The sequence below is a fragment of the Callithrix jacchus genome, chromosome 4 (assembly GCF_049354715.1).
Source record: "Callithrix jacchus isolate 240 chromosome 4, calJac240_pri, whole genome shotgun sequence".
Taxonomy (NCBI): Eukaryota; Metazoa; Chordata; class Mammalia; order Primates; family Cebidae; genus Callithrix; species Callithrix jacchus.
This window is the reverse complement of record NC_133505.1, coordinates 58,262,000-58,280,782: the sequence shown is the minus strand read 5'-3', so window position 1 is coordinate 58,280,782 and position 18,783 is coordinate 58,262,000. Positions and strand designations below refer to the sequence as shown.

General features: G+C 35.3%; 1 protein-coding gene across 2 annotated transcripts; it reads left to right on the top strand.

Annotated features, from left to right (window-relative positions):
* Positions 1-61: 61 nt before the first annotated feature.
* LOC100396019 (defensin beta 110) lies at positions 62-16,256 on the top strand. 2 transcript variants are annotated; one of them, XM_078370526.1, is made up of 2 exons: positions 62-237; positions 16,114-16,256. In XM_078370526.1, exons 1-2 carry the CDS (start codon positions 183-185, stop codon positions 16,254-16,256), a joined length of 198 nt encoding a protein of 65 aa, XP_078226652.1. In that variant the 5' UTR covers positions 62-182. The 2 variants fall into 2 exon arrangements, with proteins under 2 accessions (XP_078226652.1, XP_002746683.1); XM_002746637.5 differs by lacking the exon at positions 16,114-16,256 and adding an exon at positions 3,101-3,373.
* Positions 16,257-18,783: the final 2,527 nt, after the last annotated feature.

Genomic DNA, 18,783 nt, shown 5'->3' with positions numbered 1-18,783 from the left:
GTTCTTTGAGGGTGGCACTATTCAACCAAGCATATAAATGTTCCTGCTCTTGATAAGCCTCAGTAGTTAAAAGTACTTCCCAGGAGAATCTATAAATAAAAGGGATCTCTGTTTCCTTATTTCAAAACAACTGACTTGAAAAGGAAGGTCTATTGACGCTTTTTTTTAAGAAGCTCTCTACCATGAAGATTCAACTTTTTTTCTGTATTCTGCTCTTTTGGGTCACAATTTTACCAGGTAACATGCAAATATTTATGGGGATTTATGCTATCGAATTTGAGAAGACATAAGTTGTTTCTTGGTAAAAGTACAATAATGATATAGGGATTAAAATATCATTTTACAAAAATATAATGTGGTATTTTGGATTAGACTCCAGAACAGGTAATATAAAACACTAGTGAAAAACAGACAAAAACAATAAGTGTGAAAACTGGTCAAATTTGAATGAAGTGTAGTTTATTAAATAATATTACATTAATATTAATTTCTTAATCTTAATAAACATTACCCAGATTATGCAACATATAGCATAAGGGGAAACTGGCTTCTACCAACTTTGCTGCCCTTCTGTAAATCTAAAATAATATTATAACAAAAAGTGGTGTGAGAGAAATGGTGGGAGATATTACTTTGCTGAAACTGATGATCAGAGACTTCAGGCAGAAGTTGGACTTGAACAATGTATTTGAGAGCAGAAATAATAATTTTTGACTTATCACAGTATCTCTAGACCAGCAGTTCTCACTGAGGAGAGAGTTTGTGCTCAAGGGAACATCAGGCAATGTCTAGAGACCTTTTAGCTCATCACGACTTGTACTACTGGCATAATATTCATTGTAGATAGAGGCCAGGATGCTGCTAGATAGCCTGCAATGAACAGAACAGCCACTTAGAGCAAAAGATTGTCCTATGCAACAGGTTAATATTGCTTAGAGTGAGATGCTGTGCCCTTGAGCTTGGCATTCAATTGACAGCGAGTATGTTTAATTGATACTATTCGAATGAGGAGCTGAATGCTTGTGAAGGAGATTAGCAACCCAAGGACACAAGCTGGAGAATACAGGTAGAGGGCAGAATGAGGAGAAAGAAGACAATAATGTTTTAGAAAAGTGAAATAAGACAAAGAATGAAAGAGAAGGGGTAGGGTCTTTTCAAGGTGGAATCTTGGACAACAGTGCAAAATGTGACAGAACTCTTGCCAAAAGTGAGTATAATGCAGGTGTCTGTCACTGGCAATCACATATGGGTTTGTATAATAGTAATAACTCCTCCGAAAATATAGAATAGGTAGTGATCTTTAGAAGTGAATGTTTAAACTGTGCAGATTAACTATATGTTCTTCTCTGCTTTGTTTAAGTTGCTTCATACTCTAAATTGCTTCGTTTACATTTGGAAGAAAGCAAACAATAAGAGTAGGACTTGGCTTTATTGCCACTGTACCAGTGATGTAGATAATGTATCTCTGAGTCTATGTCTTAGCTAACAGGCAGTACTACTCACTATTACTTGTCAGCTGTTGGAAATGCAGACAGACTGCCTAGGCAAAAAGGCCTGGCCTTTGAGAAGACTGATTGGGACACCAAGCACTAATTAATGTGAGGAAATGGTGGCATAATTTATTTGCTTTTATATATGAAAACATTTAAGTCTGTCCTTTGGTCAGCGACCTGCAAAACATAGAATTCTGTCAAACTAGTTCTCCTTAACCTTAACACATGATTAGGGTGATTACTTATGGAAAATTGATTTGCATACACAAAAGAAGTCTACAAGACAAAGGACTTCTGAAAATGCATCAGCCAGGGTACAATTTAAAATATAAACTAAAAAAAAAAAAATTGATTTGGAATAGATCACATAGTCGATCAAACCAATGTCCCCAAACCCCTAAATATATTCAATTCTAGATAAGAAAGCTCGTGAGAGTTCATCTTTAAGCTAAAAAACACAACATATGCATTTTCTTTCAGCTTTGACTGTTACAGAGTTATTCTGATATTTTGTGAAATGTTGTGTATCTTATGATGTGCAAATTTTAGTTACAGTTTTGCTCTCCTGGACATGTCTTCTTGTGACCCTGGCTGCAAATCTCTCACTCATTCTTTCATAATTGATGAGAAAAAATAAATTCAGAAAAGGAGTTAACAAACTTTTTCTAGAAATAAGTGAGACAACCAGTAGTTTAGGCTTTGTGAACTCAATGATCTCAACTGCATTATTTTAATGCAAAAGCAGATACAGACAATGTGTTAGCAATTGGGTGTGTCTGTGCCACTACAGTTATTTCCACACATAGGTGGCAGGCTGGATTTGGCCCCCTGACAATAGTTTATTGATTTATAGGCAAAGGGTTTAATAGCATGAAGAGTAATTGGGAGAAATTCTTTGTAAGTTTTTAGAATTTTAGAAACTTTTAGATGGAAAAAGAAAAAGGTAACACTAGTAATTTTAGAAATCATGCAATGGCCACAATGTCTGCACTTTTTTTTTCTTTATCAATGTTGTTATTAGACACAGGCCTGAATTAGATAATTTCTTCGGGGAAATAAACCTCAGATATTGAGGGGAGTTGCAGGAATTTAGACAAATTCTCTAGTATTGCCTAACTCTCAACATTTTAGAGAAACAAAATCAAGCTACCATAAAATCACTTGAAGAAGTATTCATAAAGCACAACATTCAAACTAAATAATCTTAATGAAAGCAGAAAACAGGCAGCCCAAATGCAATTAGATGACTGTGGAGAGACAGCCTGACAAAGCATAAATTATGATCAGTTTTTTCCCATTGACTTTGGGAACCATCCCTGGGTGACTGCCCAGTTTCTTGTAAGGCAGAAAATAGAAACACCTAACTTTGGTCCAAGACCCTTTTTATTTCTACAATGTGTCTTCCACCAAGATAATGTATCTCTGAGTTTATGTATCTCTTGCACCAAGGTACATTGTAGAAATAAAAAGTTTAAATTCACTTAAACTTTCCTCAGTAGGTAGGTGGACATTTTCACTCTATAATCTTTTGTTTCATAGACTTTCTCCTTTTGAAACATGGATATGTCATAGCTAGGTGGCTAATTTTAGTCATTCTTCCCTTACAGCCAAAAAGAAATATCCTGAATACGGTAGCTTGGATTTGAGGAGAGAGTGCAGAGAGGGTAATGGTCGATGTAAAAATCAGTGTCATGAAAATGAAATTAGGATTGCTTACTGCATAAGACCTGGAACTCATTGCTGCTTGCAGCAGTAACGATGACAGAAGAAAAGAGTCACAAGCTCCAAGAAGAGAAGACCAATGTTACTAAGTTTTCCCAGCTCACCCTTCAAGACCTTGTGTACACAAGAACTAATAAAAATTAATGTTGAACCATTCAGAAGTGGTCAAATGTCATGCTCATACCTGGTGCCTTTACATTATATTTTCTCCTGATTTCTTGGTACCAGAAGTAGCAGGACTTGTTTTATGCAAGTTCCTCAAGTTTTCTGTGTATCGTGTTTCACAAGTCCCACAAGTTTAATGTGCCTCATGTTAGTTACCATAAGTAATGTGGGAAACTCTAGGTCAAAGAATTGGTTAAACATATTTCTAAGACACAAGCTTCCAGTAGAAATGTGCTGTTATTTCATTAGATACTGTTGCACAGATTCCACCATGAAAATATATAATTCCACTGGGCTTGGGAGACTGGACATTGAGAGGGCAGATCTTTATTGTGAGAGAGAGAGTTGAAGTGAAAGAATCACGAGTATAAGAATGGAACAGTAGAGAAAAATCACAACGAGCTCCAACTTCTATTCATATTTATTATTTAGTAAAGAAACATGTGTGTCAAGAAATAAGGGAGGGACTGAAAAGAGAAGAGAAGAATTTCAGAAAGAAGAGGAGAGGAGACTGTGAATAACTAAATATTTAGACCAAGGAAGTAGAAAACTAAGACTAATAGTTTAATCCAGCTCTTCAATCCTGAGAGACGACTCTGAAGAGACACATGACAAAAGGAAGCAGCAGTAACCTTCATTTTTCAATTTTACTCTGCCTCAGTTTCTCTCCTACTGCCTCTGAGGATCCACAGTATTCCTCCCTAAAACATCTCAGTGATACATCTGTACCATTTGGTTCCCATTCAGAAGAGCTAATTCTGTTATTTTTTGAGTTTAGGAATACAATTTAACAATCCACATTAATTCAAAATTCTTAAGAAACATCATCAATACCACAACATAATAATAAAACCGAATCCTTTCTTTCTACCCCTCAAAATAAAATCAAATAATCTTTTGGCAAATTAATCAATGAAAAATGAAATGTATTAAATCATACATATGGGTCAAAATTAGACTCAAAAGAAAGACGATAAACCAAAAAAATCCAAGGACTTTCTACTCTCTTGGTATTTTTATTTTGGCCTCTCTGTGGATCCATTCTATTTTTCAAATGTAAATATGAGATCTAAGTGTGCTCATACTAAGCATTATCTACAACAAGCTATGAAGGGGGAAATAATTTTTCTCTTAGATAAAATTTAAATAGTCTTTGATTGTTCAGTGTGTTTTCTTGCAATGTAAATATCTTCAAAGGTATTTTTACAATATTCGTTTATAACAGGGTTTCTTGGCCTTGGCACTGTTGATATTTTGGTCCGTCCAGGTAATTTTTTGTTGTGGGAGCTATTCTGCTCATTATATGTTTTTCAGCATCCTTAACTCCTACCCACTAAATGCAAATAGCAACCTGTCTCCCAATTGTGGTAATAAAAAATATCTAACTATATTGCCAAATATCCTATATGGGGGAGGGGAAAATTTTACACTTGACTGAGAACTACTGATTTATAAAGTCAACCACCCATTCTCAAAAAAATTTAAAAATGAAAATGGAAACAATAAAAAAAACCAGTGAGATTTTTAGGTGACCAATTACATTTTCTGTGTTTTATGAGAAATAGCTATCTATTTAAATTTTTTATATATTATTACATATGGGCTAGAGGTTATAGATATATTGGTGGCTCCAGAGAGAATAATTGGCCTAACTTTTGGATAATGAATATATTAGCTATGTCAAGAAAGAGATTAGCAAAATAAATCTTTAAAATGAAAGTTATGAAAGTTTGATTTGTATTTATTTTACTTAAATAGAGACTGAGCCATCTCCCCATCAAGACCTCTAATGCAGAATTGAGAGACCTAAAAGACTATTAATGTGGGAAAAATAAGAGTTGAGCTTACTAGGAGCCACCGAGAAGATGAGAGGTTTTCTGGAAAACACCTGACGCATCTCTGCACATAAACCAGGCTGTGCTCAAACTACTGGTGCAGGCTCTATCTTTCGGTGCTTGACAGAGAGCACCAAAACCATCTCAGTTTCTAAGATGGTCTCTACTTGTGTTCAACACATTTAAGCCATCAGCCTCTGCCTTCAGCTCAAGGGACAAATGAAATAAACTTGAAGGAGAATGTGAACCTACAATGCATCAACCTCAAAATTAATATTTTCTTCCTGAGGAAATCTTTTAAGTGTTTTCTGTGTGAAAAAAAGACCGAAAACTCTGGGAACACCTTTGATGAAGTTCTTCACTCTGCTTCCTTAAGAAGATAAAGGTGTTACTAATTATTCTGCTTCCGATTTACATGTGACTAAGTTTGTAATTTATTAACAAAAGGAAGGAAAAAAAAGCAAATGCTTAAAAAAGAAAAGATTTCTGCTGATTTACTTGCTGATACATTGTATTTTTTATTGTGTAAACTCACAAAAGAACTAGATAATCTTAAACTAATTTGTTCTAAAAAAAAAACCTGAAAGTTTTATATTTTTCCCTCCTATGGCCCACAATATAAATTTTTATAACACTATATATTTTCCTGCGCTTTCAGTTTCTTGTGAGTCTTGAGCAATGACTCTGATGAAATAGACACCACCAAATGTTGGAAATTTTTTTTGCTGTTATTTGGTAGTTCAATACCCATATGAATCAATTAAAAGCATTATATTGAAATTAGATTTATCACCATCAAATTCCCACATGAACTAGGAAAACAGAAATTAGAGTTCTACCTGATATCACATATTCAAACCCAACCTATTTCCATATTTATTTTACCTCAATGTCCTTGGGCAGGAACAAAATCTAATTCCAATTAGCAATTTACTTATTCAGGCAATGTTTTGTAAATGGCTTACTTCCTCTCAGGCTCAATGTCATGGGATTTGGATTTGGAGACTGAAAAATTATAGCTCCTGGCTTAAGGAACTGATGGACTACAAACTGATTTTTAAGTAATATCTAATTTGATAGAGTTCACAAATGAATAAGGCTTGGAATATTGTTCCAAAAATATCAGTGTCAATGTATAACATGGATAATACTTAGGTTAGACACTACATTCAATCTATTATCCCTCATTCATTTACCAATTCAATAAATATCTATTGAACACCTACTATGTGTCACAGTTCAATATGACTGGGACACATAAAAAAACAAAGCTAACAATGTTGCCTGTTTATATGGAGCTCAATATAGTGAGTGGATACAAATATAAACAGTTAATACAATAAATAAATTATCTATTATAGTAGAAGGTAATAAGTGTTAGAGAAAAGGAGATAAAGTAGAGTGTAGTGGCCCATAATCCTGGGCTACAGTAATTTTAAATATAATTTTTCATAGAACCCTGTTGTAAAGATTGACAGAAGTGTTTGTAAGAGCACACCTGAAATATATAGAGAACATCTGGGAGTAAGGAATTGCTGGAAAAGAGTAACTCAGGAGGAGAGTCCTGGGAGAGGAAGTAGAAGAGAAAATATCTTGACGAACTGATTATCCAGGAGCTAGAAAAGATCTTGACCTTCATTCTGAGAGGAATTTAAAGGGTTATAGCCAGAGGAGAGACATAATTCGAATTTTTTTAAAAGCTCTCTGAAGTTCTTTAACAAGTTCAAAAGTTATTAAAATAAGCAGTAAATAATATAGGTGATAAATTATAGTAGCTAATACAAACAATGAGGAATGGTAGAATTCTGGATCTGTTAAAGGTAGAGTTAGCCAGAGTTCATGAGAGATTACATTTTGGCCATGAAGAGAGAGGGGTCAAGAATGACTCCAGGATTTCTTGTCTGAGCAGCTGGAAACATTGAGTTGTGCCATTGACTAAAATGGGGAGGATATTAGGTGTAACAAGTTTTGGTTGGACGATTGCTTCAATTTTAGACATGTAAAGTTAGTCATATCAAATAGATTTGGCAAGTGGTTACAAGAAGAGACAGAAAACGAGAGTGGAGACAATAATCTTTTGAGTTGGCAAGACGGGGTAACATCTAATGCAGAGATTGAGAGATTAGTTCCTCATTAGAGCATGAACATGCTTTTTTTCATTCATAAGCAGAATGTGTAGAATACACAGAGGTAGATGCTGACTTGGGGGTTAATTTGGTGCTGAAAGTCTGTGAAGAGTCTCAGAAATCTCCAACTGGATCATTGAAGTGAAGGAAGTAAGATCATTAGCTGACAGTGAAGATGAGAAGGATGTTTTGGAATTGTGAGAAGAGCTGAGAATTTGTAAAAGAGTTTTCAAGGAAAATGTAAGTTGAGTAGACTTTAGGTATTCTTCACAACTGTCCTGTTTCTGGCATCTTTCTCCTGTCATTTGTTGATGATTTCATTTCTTCTTATATATTTGGACACATATGACTTTGCCATTTTTGTGAGTCGAATTTTCTTAAAAATTTTACCACCTTATATGGTTCTCATTAGTAAACACAAACATACTCAAGTCTCTTTCATCTTACAAAAAACCTCCTTTATTTTGTTTTTTTCTTCAAGCCACTTTCTAATCTGCCTTATTCTCTTCTTCACGAAATTTCTCGTAATGAATCTTAGACTCATAGTCTCCACTTCATTAACTCTTTTACACTCTTCTCATCATACATTCACTCACATCAATTAACTGAAGCTTTTCTTGTTCATGTTGTAAATGTTTTCCTAAAGCAAACTCAAAGGTTTATTTTAGTTATCTTGCTAGACTTATAAATACATGCTAGAATCGACTGCTATTGTGACAATTATTAATTGAATTATCTGTTTTTGATAGTCTTCTAAATGCCAATGGTCTCCAATGTTTTGTCTCTGAATCTGTTTTCCTCTTGTTTTTATGTGCTTTCTCTATAATGTTAACGCCAATGACTTCTCCTATCAAAAGACGTTTTCTCAATCTCCCTCTTAAACCACAAAACTGTATTTACTACCACTTAGGGAACTTACTGGATAGCCTCCAAATTCTTTAATCTTGATTTGTCCAAAATTAGCTCATGTTACACACAAGGGCTAAAATCTGTCCATTGTCTTTTATTCTATTTGACTATCAAACGTATGTCCGAGAGGCCAAAACATTGTCATTTCATTATCAGTCATACAGTCTTACAAGCTAAAACACTTCTGGTCATTGTTACTCTACGTCCCAGTCTCTTTATCCCCAAATCCAAAACTTATCAGTTGTGCTACTTCTCATTCAGAAATATCTTCTAGGTTCACTTTTTCTTTATTAAGTCCCACTAATTTAATTATCTTATTCATCATTTCCTTATGTAGACTATTTTACTAAACTTCCACATAGATTTCCTGTTACAAAAATGTATCTACTTCCTCCCTTAAAAGAGAAAAAAATAATGGAAGGTGCTTAAAATCTCATCAGTTTTACCACTTCATTCATGATAATATACAACACCTTAGCTTGGCAGGGCCTTTTGCCACCTGTGCCCAGTTTGACTTTCTAAAGTTCACATTCATATAATTTCAATCATGCTAAATGGTCATAGGATTCTGCATAGATCACACATTCTTTAAAACACAATATCTATATTTAGGATATATCTTTTTGCTTGTGAGACCTTCGCTACACTTTCAGAAATATATGCTTTTATCTTTTGAAGATCCAGCCATCTGTCATCTCCTCAGTGAAGCAGTGAAACATGTATTTATTGCTTTTGGGTCCAACAAACCTAGCTTTGTTTCCTACTTCCTCTCCTACTCCCTCTGAAACCTTATGCAGACTTAATTTCAGTTGTCCTTTTACATGAAATGAGAAGAGTTACTGGAGGAGTAAATCAGATACTAAATATAACTGGCTTAGAAAAGAACCTGAAACCTAGGGAACAGTTAATGAAACATAGCGATTAGTAGTGGCTGTGGTAGTAGCAGTTAAAGTAGTAATAGTCAAAATACACGATTGCAGGAAGAGTTTACACCTCTTTATTTTGTGATTTAAGGACATTTTGCTTATATTTCAGAATTGTCTTTAGTAGTGATGCATTTTTTTTCTCATCTATGTCATCTTTTCCCAACAAATAGTAATTGTCTTTGAGGGTAAAGAGCTTAAATATTTTATTTATTTTCATCCCCACCTAGCACAGGACCAAGCACAACATATTTGCTGATTAAATGTGTATTATATGAATCTCAGAGAGCATTCTCTTCATTTAACAGTAGAAGTGAGAGAAAAATCTGTAAATTAACAAAAGATTATCTTAATCTACCATAAATCTACAAATGACTCATTTATAGTGACGACAAAAACTTCATAAAATTATGGGCCAAACAATGTTTCCTCATTTGTTTTCTCATTTGATTGCCACACAACCCTCTGAAGTATTATGAAATGCATTTTTCAGTTAAGGAAACTGCAAAAAATGGTTAAGTCATTCACTAAGTTGAGAGGACATAATTGATGAATAGCTTGTAATAAAGCATAGAAAGTTTTTTACTATATTATATAAATTAGGTTCCTATCTATAATAATATATGTATTCACTCAGTCTCTTTTTTAGTTATTTAGCATATTTATTGTATATATTGTTTTAAGAATTTTCAGCACATAGCAATACTATGTGCTGAAATAAATCAGAGAATGAGGCATACAGTGAGCCTGAAAACTGTAACTTTAAGACCAGAAGTTTGTGCTTATCTATAGCAAAAATGATAGCAGGGATTACATACTAGTAACAATGTGATGGTGGGGCATATAGTGAGTAACTGCTCCACTTAGGGTAAGGTTTTATAAGGTTTTAGTATGAATCCAAAAGACAAAGACAAAGTGAGCGAGAATAACCTGATTTTTGAAGGCTTATTAATTTTTCAACACTATAAGAGCAGCTTGCATATTTTATCTCTTTATACCTTTTGAAATTTCACTAAAGCCTCAGTTTAATGAGGAAACTGAAATCCAGCGATCTAAATAATTTGTCCTATATAGCAAAATGATAAATAATATATCCAAACATGAAACTTCCATCCAGCAAGACCAAACATCCTCCAAAACATAATTCCTTTTACTTTCAACACTGCCTCCCTCTGCTTTCAACTCTGCACTTACAGATAACATTTCCAGGAGCATCATGAGGTGGGTGACCAGTCACCCTCAGAGATGTTATTTGCTAGGAGATAGAGAGATATACGCCAGACATTTTTCTTGGGAGAGTGAAAAACTGCCCAGAGGGCTTGGAAAAACTAACACTGAATCATGGAAAACACTGAGCTTTTAACCCTTACTTTTCTAAGAGATTTGTCCCTATCTATGTGCTTGCAGAATTGTGTTGATGTCCACAGCACATCTCCACTCTATTTTTAGTACCTAACTCTTGATGTGACTCCAAGAAATCTTTTAGAATACATTCTTATAACTGAGGCCCCAAACTAGCATTTGGATTTCTTTCTTTTTATGAAAAGCAGTTATAATGGGCTCAATTTCTCCAGTGATGTACAAAATACGCAGAAGTGTGAGTGAAAGCGATACTATCCATCTTTCTCTAAACAATTTGTTTTTACATTGTATGTATCAACCAGTTTCATCTCACATAGATACTCAAGCACTTATGGATGACATTTCCATAGCATTCAACACTTTAAAATTGTTTTTATACATAATGCATAATCAATTTTCAAAACAAAACAAAAAGATGTTAGTTTCATTCGTAATTTACACATGCCAAACCTTTGATCTGATAGTGAGCCATAATTTGTGAATAAATAATAAACATTAGAATCAATTTTGCAATGCATGCTTCTTGTTTTTTGTTTTTTTGATGTCTACCTATTGATGACTTTTTTTTATTATTGCATTTTAGGTTTTGGGGTACATGTGCAGAACATGCAAGGTAGTTGCATAGGTACACACGTGGCAGTGTGTTTTGCTGCCTTCCTCCCCTTCACCCACACTTGGCATTTCTCCCCATGCTATCCCTTCCCAGCTCCCCCCCACCACTGTGCCACTCCTATTCCCCCCAATGGACCCCAGTGTGTAGTAATCCCTTCCCTGTGTCCATGTGTTCTCATTGTTCTTCACCCGCCTATGAGTGAGAATATGCAGTATTTCATTTTCTGTTCTTGTGTCAGTTTGCTGAGAATGATGTTCTCCAGATTCATCCATGTCCCTACAAAGGACACGAACTCATCATTTTTGATTGCTGCATAATATTACATGGTGTATATGTGCCACATTTTCCCAGTCCAGTCTATCATCGATGGGCATTTGGGTTGGTTCCAGGTCTTTGCTATTGTAAACAGTGCTGCAATGAACATTCGTGTGCATGTGTCCTTGTGGTAGACCGATTTATAGTCCTTTGGATATATACCCAGTAATGGGATTGCTGGGTCAAATGGAATTTCTATTTTGAGGTCCTTGAAGAATCGCCACACTGTCTTCCACAATGGTTGAACTGATTTACACTCCCACCAGCAGTGTAAAAGTGTTCCTATTTCTCCACATCCTCTCCAGCATCTGTTGTCTCCAGATTTTTTAATGATCGTCATTCTAACTGGCATGAGATGGTATCTCAATGTGGTTTTGATTTGCATCTCTCTAATGACCAGTGATGATGAGCATTTTTTCTTTTGTTTGTTGGCCTCATGGATGTCTTCTTTTGTAAAGTGTTTGTTCATATCCTTTGCCCATTTTTGAATGGGCTTGTTTGTTTTTTTTCCTGTAAATCTGTTTGAGTTCTTTGTTAATTCTGGATATCAGCCCTTTGTCAGATGGGTAAACTGCAAAAGTTTTTTCCCATTCTGTTGGTTGCCGATTCCTTTTTGGTTCTGTATTGTTCTACAGATTTCCTCATAACTCAAAACATTCTTATTCTTTAAAATAATTAGAAAGTCAGAACAAAATTGGTACATTTTAAATGCACCTATTATTTCTATAAGTCTATAACTTTTTCTGATTTGAATATATCTTAAAAACCAGCATAGATTTTGTGAGTTGAAAATATAAAATGGCTCAGGAATATTGATTGGCTTTAAAAAGTTTCTAGCAACAGTTATAAAAATTAAATGCAATTATGTATCATTCTCTCCTGACTTTAAATTATATCAACTATCTCTGCAATGACTTCAGATTTCAACAAAACTCACCAGTGGTGGGGATTCTGTCATCATAAATTAGTTTATCATTCACCAGAAAATTATGTATGTATATTTACATGTCAAAGTCCACCTGACAGTCTCTTCCACCTTACATTTCATTATTTTCTACCAACTTCATTAAGGGCAACAAGTAAGTGCTTTAAAGATTTTCTCTAGTCTTTCTCTAGTTCTTGACCTAATGCCTGGTGAATACTAGATACAAAATTCCGACCATTTTTAGTTGAAATGAAATATCTTTCTAAATTTCAATTAGATTCTGTGTAGACAATTAGGTTCTATGGGTGGATATTACATAATTCAAATCTGAATTCAATTCAATTCATTCTCTAAATTTTAACAAAAGTATTTTGCCTCATTCTTTCCTGTCACATATACACACACATAACAAAATTTAATATTCAAGTATACTTCTGATAATTATGTTTATCATATTGTATTATCCAGATAGGTAGAAAGACTGACCAAAGATAGGTAGATAGATTAATAAAATTGAAAAGTAAAATTATGCCTGACTTCAAAGTCTCTTTTCTATTCTAAAGGCATTATCAGAGTACAGTTGAATGCTTAGGAACAATAAAACTTTAAAGTAACAAAATAATTTGCCTCCATTTACTATAGTTTAATATATGAACATAAAACTGTAATTTTTCTTTTTTTTTTAATTTTTTATGGGATTTTAGGTTTTGGGGTACATGAGCAGAGCATGCAAGACAGTTGCGTAGGTACACACATGGCAGTGTGCTTTGCTTTCTTTTTCCCCTTCACCCACATTTGGTATTTCTCCCCAGGCTATCCTTCCCCACCTCCCCCTCCCACTGGCCCTCCCCTTTTCCCACCAATAGACCCCAGTGTTTAGTACTCCCCTTTCTGTGTCCATGTGTTCTCATTTTTCATCACCCACCTATGAGTGAGAATATGCGGTGTTTCATTTTCTGTTCTTCTGTCAGTTTCCTGAGGATGATGTTCTCCAGATTCATCCATGTCCCTACAAAGGACACAAACTCATCATTTCTGATTGCTGCATAATATTCCATGGTGTATATGTGCCACATTTTTCCAATCCAGTCTATTATCAATGGGCATTTGGGTTGATTCCAGGTCTTTGCTATTGTAAACAGTGCTGCAATGAACATTCGTGTACATGTGTCCTTATAGTAGAAGGATTTATAGTCTTTTGGATATATACCGAGTAGTGGGATTGCTGGGTCAAACGGAATTTCTATTTCTAAGGCCTTGAGGAATCGCCACACTGTCTTCCACAATGGTTGAATTAATTTACACTCCCACCAACAGTGTAAAAGTGTTCCTTTTTCTCCACCTCCTCTCCAGCATCTGTTGTCTCCAGATTTTTTAATGATCGCCATTCTAACTGGCGTGAGATGGTATCTCAATGTGGTTTTGATTTGCATTTCTCTGATGACCAGTGACAATGAGCATTTTTTCATATGATTGTTGGCCTCATATATGTCTTCTTTCGTAAAGTGTCTGTTCATATCCTTTGCCCACTTTTGAATGGGCTTGTTTGGTTTTTTTCCTGTAAATCTGTTTGAGTTCTTTGTAAATGCTGGATATCAGACCTTTGTCAGATGGGTAAACTGCAAAATTTTTTTCCCATTCTGTTGGTTGCGAATCCACTCTAGTGACTGTTTCTTTTGCCGTGCAGAAGCTGTGGAGTTTCATTAGGTCCCATTTGTCTATTTTGGCTTTTGTTGCCAATGCTTTGGGTGTTTTGTTCATGAAGTCCTTGCCTACTCCTATGTCCTGGATAGTTTTGCCTAGATTTCCTTCTAGGGTTTTTATGGTGCCAGGTCTTATGTTGAAGTCTTTAATCCATCTGGAGTTAATTTTAGTGTGAGGTGTCAGGAAGGGGTCCAGTTTCTGCTTTCTGCACATGGCTAGCCAGTTTTCCCAACACCATTTATTAAACAAGTCCTTTCCCCATTGCTTGTTTTTGTCAGGTTTATCAAAGATTGTATAGTTGTAGATATGTTGTGTTGCCTCCGGTGCCTCTGTTTTGTTCCATTGGTCTGTATCTCTGTTTTGGTACCAGTACCATGCTCTTTTGATTACTGTAGCCTTGTAGTATAGTTTGAAATCCGGTAGTGTGATGCCCCCCGCTGTGTTCTTTTTGCTTAGAATTGACTTGGCTATGCGGGCTCTCTTTTGGTTCCATATGAAGTTCATGATGGTTTTTTCCAGTTCTGTGAAGATAGTCAATGGTAGCTTGATGGGGATAGCATTGATTCTGTAAATTACTTTGGGCAGTATAGCCATTTTCACGATAATAATTCTTCCTAACCATGAACATGGAATGTTTCTCCAATTGTTTGTGTCCTCTCTGATTTCGTTGAGGAGTGGTTTGTAGTTCTCCTTGAAGAGGTCCCTTACGTTCCTTGTGAGTTGTATTCCAAGGTATTTTATTCTTTTTGTAGCAATTGTGAATGGCAGTTCGTTCTTGATTTGGCTTTCTTTAAGTCTGTTATTGGTGTAGACGAGTGCTTGTGACTTTTGCACATTGAAAAACTTATTCATTATGATCAAGTAGGATTCATCCCGGGGATGCAAGGCTGGTTCAACATACGCAAGTCTATCAACGTAATTCACCACATAAACAGAACCAAAAACAAAAACCACATGATTATCTCAATCGACGCAGAGAAGGCATTTGACAAAATTCAACAGCCCTTTATGCTAAAAACCCTCAATAAACTCCATATCGATGGAACGTATCTCAAAGTAATAAAAGCCATTTATGAAAAACCAACAGCCAATATCATACTGAATGGGCAAAAACTGGAAGCACTCCCTTTGAAATCTGGCACTAGACAAGGATGCCCTCTTTCACCACTCCTATTCAATATAGTACTGGAAGTTCTAGCCAGAGCAATCAGGTAAGAAAAAGAAATAAAGGGTATTCAAATAGGAAAGGTGGAAGCCAAATTGTCTCTATTTGCAGACGACATGATAGTATACCTAGAAGACCCCATCGCCTCAGCCCAAAAACTCCTGAAACTGATAAGCAACTTCAGCAAAGTCTCAGGATATAAAAACTGTAATTTTTCAATCTCAGAACATCTTTCTTTTCACTCTCTAAGATGATTCACAAGAAACTATAATAGAATATGAATGTGAGACTCCTCTTTTTCCCAGATATGTAGTATACATCATGTTTCTCTATGTATAACTAAAGTACTTTATCTTTTAGTTTTCTCAGTCAATTGCCCTATCAGCAAATTTAGTACATTAAAAGTCTTACCTACTTTTTCTCCATGATTACTATTTGTGAGCCCACTATGTAAAAATATGAAAGAGGTAAATAATCAAAATAAATTATTATAGAAGGGCATATATATTTAGCTTTAAGAACAAAGGTATCATGACAAATGTTTGACAAAAATACATATAATTAGCACTAAACTGTGTGCTACTTGCCCATTGTTTCTGTAGACTGAGCCAGCTAAAGTTTAGAATCGATGGACACTGCAAGATAAGGTCATACACATTTTTACAAGTAAAATGGTAGTGGCTCAGTCATTTTCTTAAATGACTCTTAAATTCTGCTACAAAACAAATCTATGTTCCATTCTCTCCATCTTGAACACACATGATGTCACAATGAGAACAGTTTTTGTCTTTCTTTAGCAAGTTAATCCCTAAATTAATAATAGACTAATAACTTTAGATATTTTTCTTAATTGCAGCCAGAAGCAGTTTTGAACCACAGCAACCGAAGTATAGATTTGAGAGATGTGAAAGAGTGAGAGGAATATGTAAAACATTTTGCGATGATGTTGAGTATGATTATGGATACTGCATTAAATGGAGAAGTCAGTGCTGCGTATAAACTCTGGAAAAAAGAATTACTATTGAGCATCAAGTCTGGAACATAGATGCATGTTTTTCGCTCAAGAGTAGGTAAAAATGGAAAATGTGGCACATATACACCATGGAATATTATGCAGCAATCAAAAATGATGAGTTCGTGTCCTTTGTAGGGACATGGATGAATCTGGAGAAGACCATTCTCAGCAAACTGACACAAGAACAGAAAATGAAATACCACATATTCTCACTCATAAGTGGGTGATGAACAATGAGAACACTTAGACACAGGGAAGGGAGTACCACACACTGGGGTCTATTGGGGGAATAGGGGAGGGACAGTGCGGGGCAGGGGAGCTGGGGAGGGATAGCCTGGAGAGAAATGCCAAGTGTGGGTGAAGGGGCAGAAGGCAGCAAAACACACTGTCATGTGTGTACCTATGCAACTATGTTACATGTTCTGCACATGTACCCCAAAACCTAAAACGCAATAAAAATAAATAATAAAAAACATGTTTGCAATATTTAATGAAAATATGCACTTTAAAATTCTAAATATATCTATTTACATACAATTAATTTTGTCTCTACTTATTCATTGGGGATTTTTGTATTTCAAATGGATAAACACATTAAAGAGACAAGAAAATATATTCTAATTATGTTTATAATCTCGTTATTTCCACTTTGACACTCAGATATTAATATTACTTACCTGAGTTACTCTGCTCCCTCTCTAAATATGTGTATGTGTCCCTATTGCCAGATTTACTGTGAGGATCATGGTTATCTTCATATATCCTGGTTTCCACCAAAACCCCTCTAAGCCATTTGCTCTTTTTTTCTTTCTTTCTTTTTTTTTTTTTTTTTTTTTTGAGACTCTCGCTCTGACACATGTCACCCAGGCTGGAAGGCAGTGGTGCGACCTCGGCTCACTGCAACCTCCGCCTCCACCTCGTGGGTTCAAATGGTTTTCCTGCCTCAGCCTGCCGAGTAGCTGTTATTACAGTCACCTGCCACCAGACCTGGATAAATTTTTTATTTTCAGTACAGACGGGATTTCACAGTGTTAGGATGGTCTCGATTTCCTGACCTCGTGGTCCACCCACCTCAGCCTTCCAAAGTGTTGAGATTACAGGCATGAGCCACCGTTCCCAGCCCTATCTACTCTTCATTAACAGAAAATGTGTTTCTTCTCTTTCAAATATGGTAGCTATCAATTTTGACCTGTCTGATGTGTTTTTCCATATCTTTAATGAATTAGGGTGCTTGTGAGATGACACAGTTTATCAGTGCTCTCTCTGTAGGGCGATTAAGCACTATTCATAATACGGCAAAGGGATAAATAGCGAGATCTGAGAGATAAAACCCCTTTTAGCAGTGTGATTATTTTTCAAAGAACATTTCATAAGAAAGTTTAGGAATAGGTACCTTTTTCCCAGCAAAGTAGGACTGGTGTCCGGCTAACTCAATTTTATGCCCTCAGAGAATGTTTCTAATGAAGGAATTTCGATTTGGTTGGGACAAGAATTACAATTGCATAACTACAGGGAGTTTTTGCAAAATGAAGCTCAGTTAGCTGATGAGTAAACCTGACCCAAAACTCAGCACAACTCCTGTACCTAAGATCCATCAGGAAATCTAGTTGAGTTAGTTTTATCTCAGAATAATTTTGGAAATATTTCTAGGCGTGTATTAATTTTCAGAAAGAGCTCTCATTGACTGTCCAGCTGATGTTCATGTGGAAAACTTGGGAAATGTCACAGTGATCTTAGGAAAGATGAAGATATAGGAAAGGCAGAGATTATGTAATAGCAAAAATGAGGACTTTCTTGGCCACCCTGGGGACAATATTATTTACCCAAAAATCCTCACTAAGGAAGGATGTCTTTTTTGTTTCCAACAGTTGTGCTGTGGAGGTCAGAGATGGGGTGATGTTATCTAGTTTAACAAGATATTATTGTTGTTGTGACATGCACCATGCACTTATAATTGTCTAGCTTACTCTAACTGAAACATTTGTTAATTTTTTTATTTCGATGTAGAGATATAAAATTCAATCTAAACAGGTCAAGCAGTAAATTTCTGGATAGAAGGTCTACAGAAAAAAAATCTTACTAATTTTGTGAAAAGACAATAATTTTTCTTACTACTTGCCCTTTGATGATAACACATTTAACCAAGCATAGAAATCTTTTTATTCTTAATAAGCCCCAGAGAGGCAAAACTTTTCTGTTCCCTCATTTCAGCACCTTGCATGTGAAGAAATGTCTTTTAATGCCTTTCTACTAATAAATTTTCTACCATGAAGATTCTTCTTTATTCTTTTTTTTTTAATTATTATGTTCTCTTTTTAGATCAGAATTCCACAAGGTAATATAAACTTTTATGCAGGGATATTGGATTGCTGAATTAGAGAAGGAATCACTTGTTTATTTCTTGACAAAATAATCCTAATACTCTATGAATTAGAAGATTGTTACATTAATTACATCACTATTATTTAGTTACAGTTATTTAGACTCTAATCTTGCTGACACTGTAAAGTG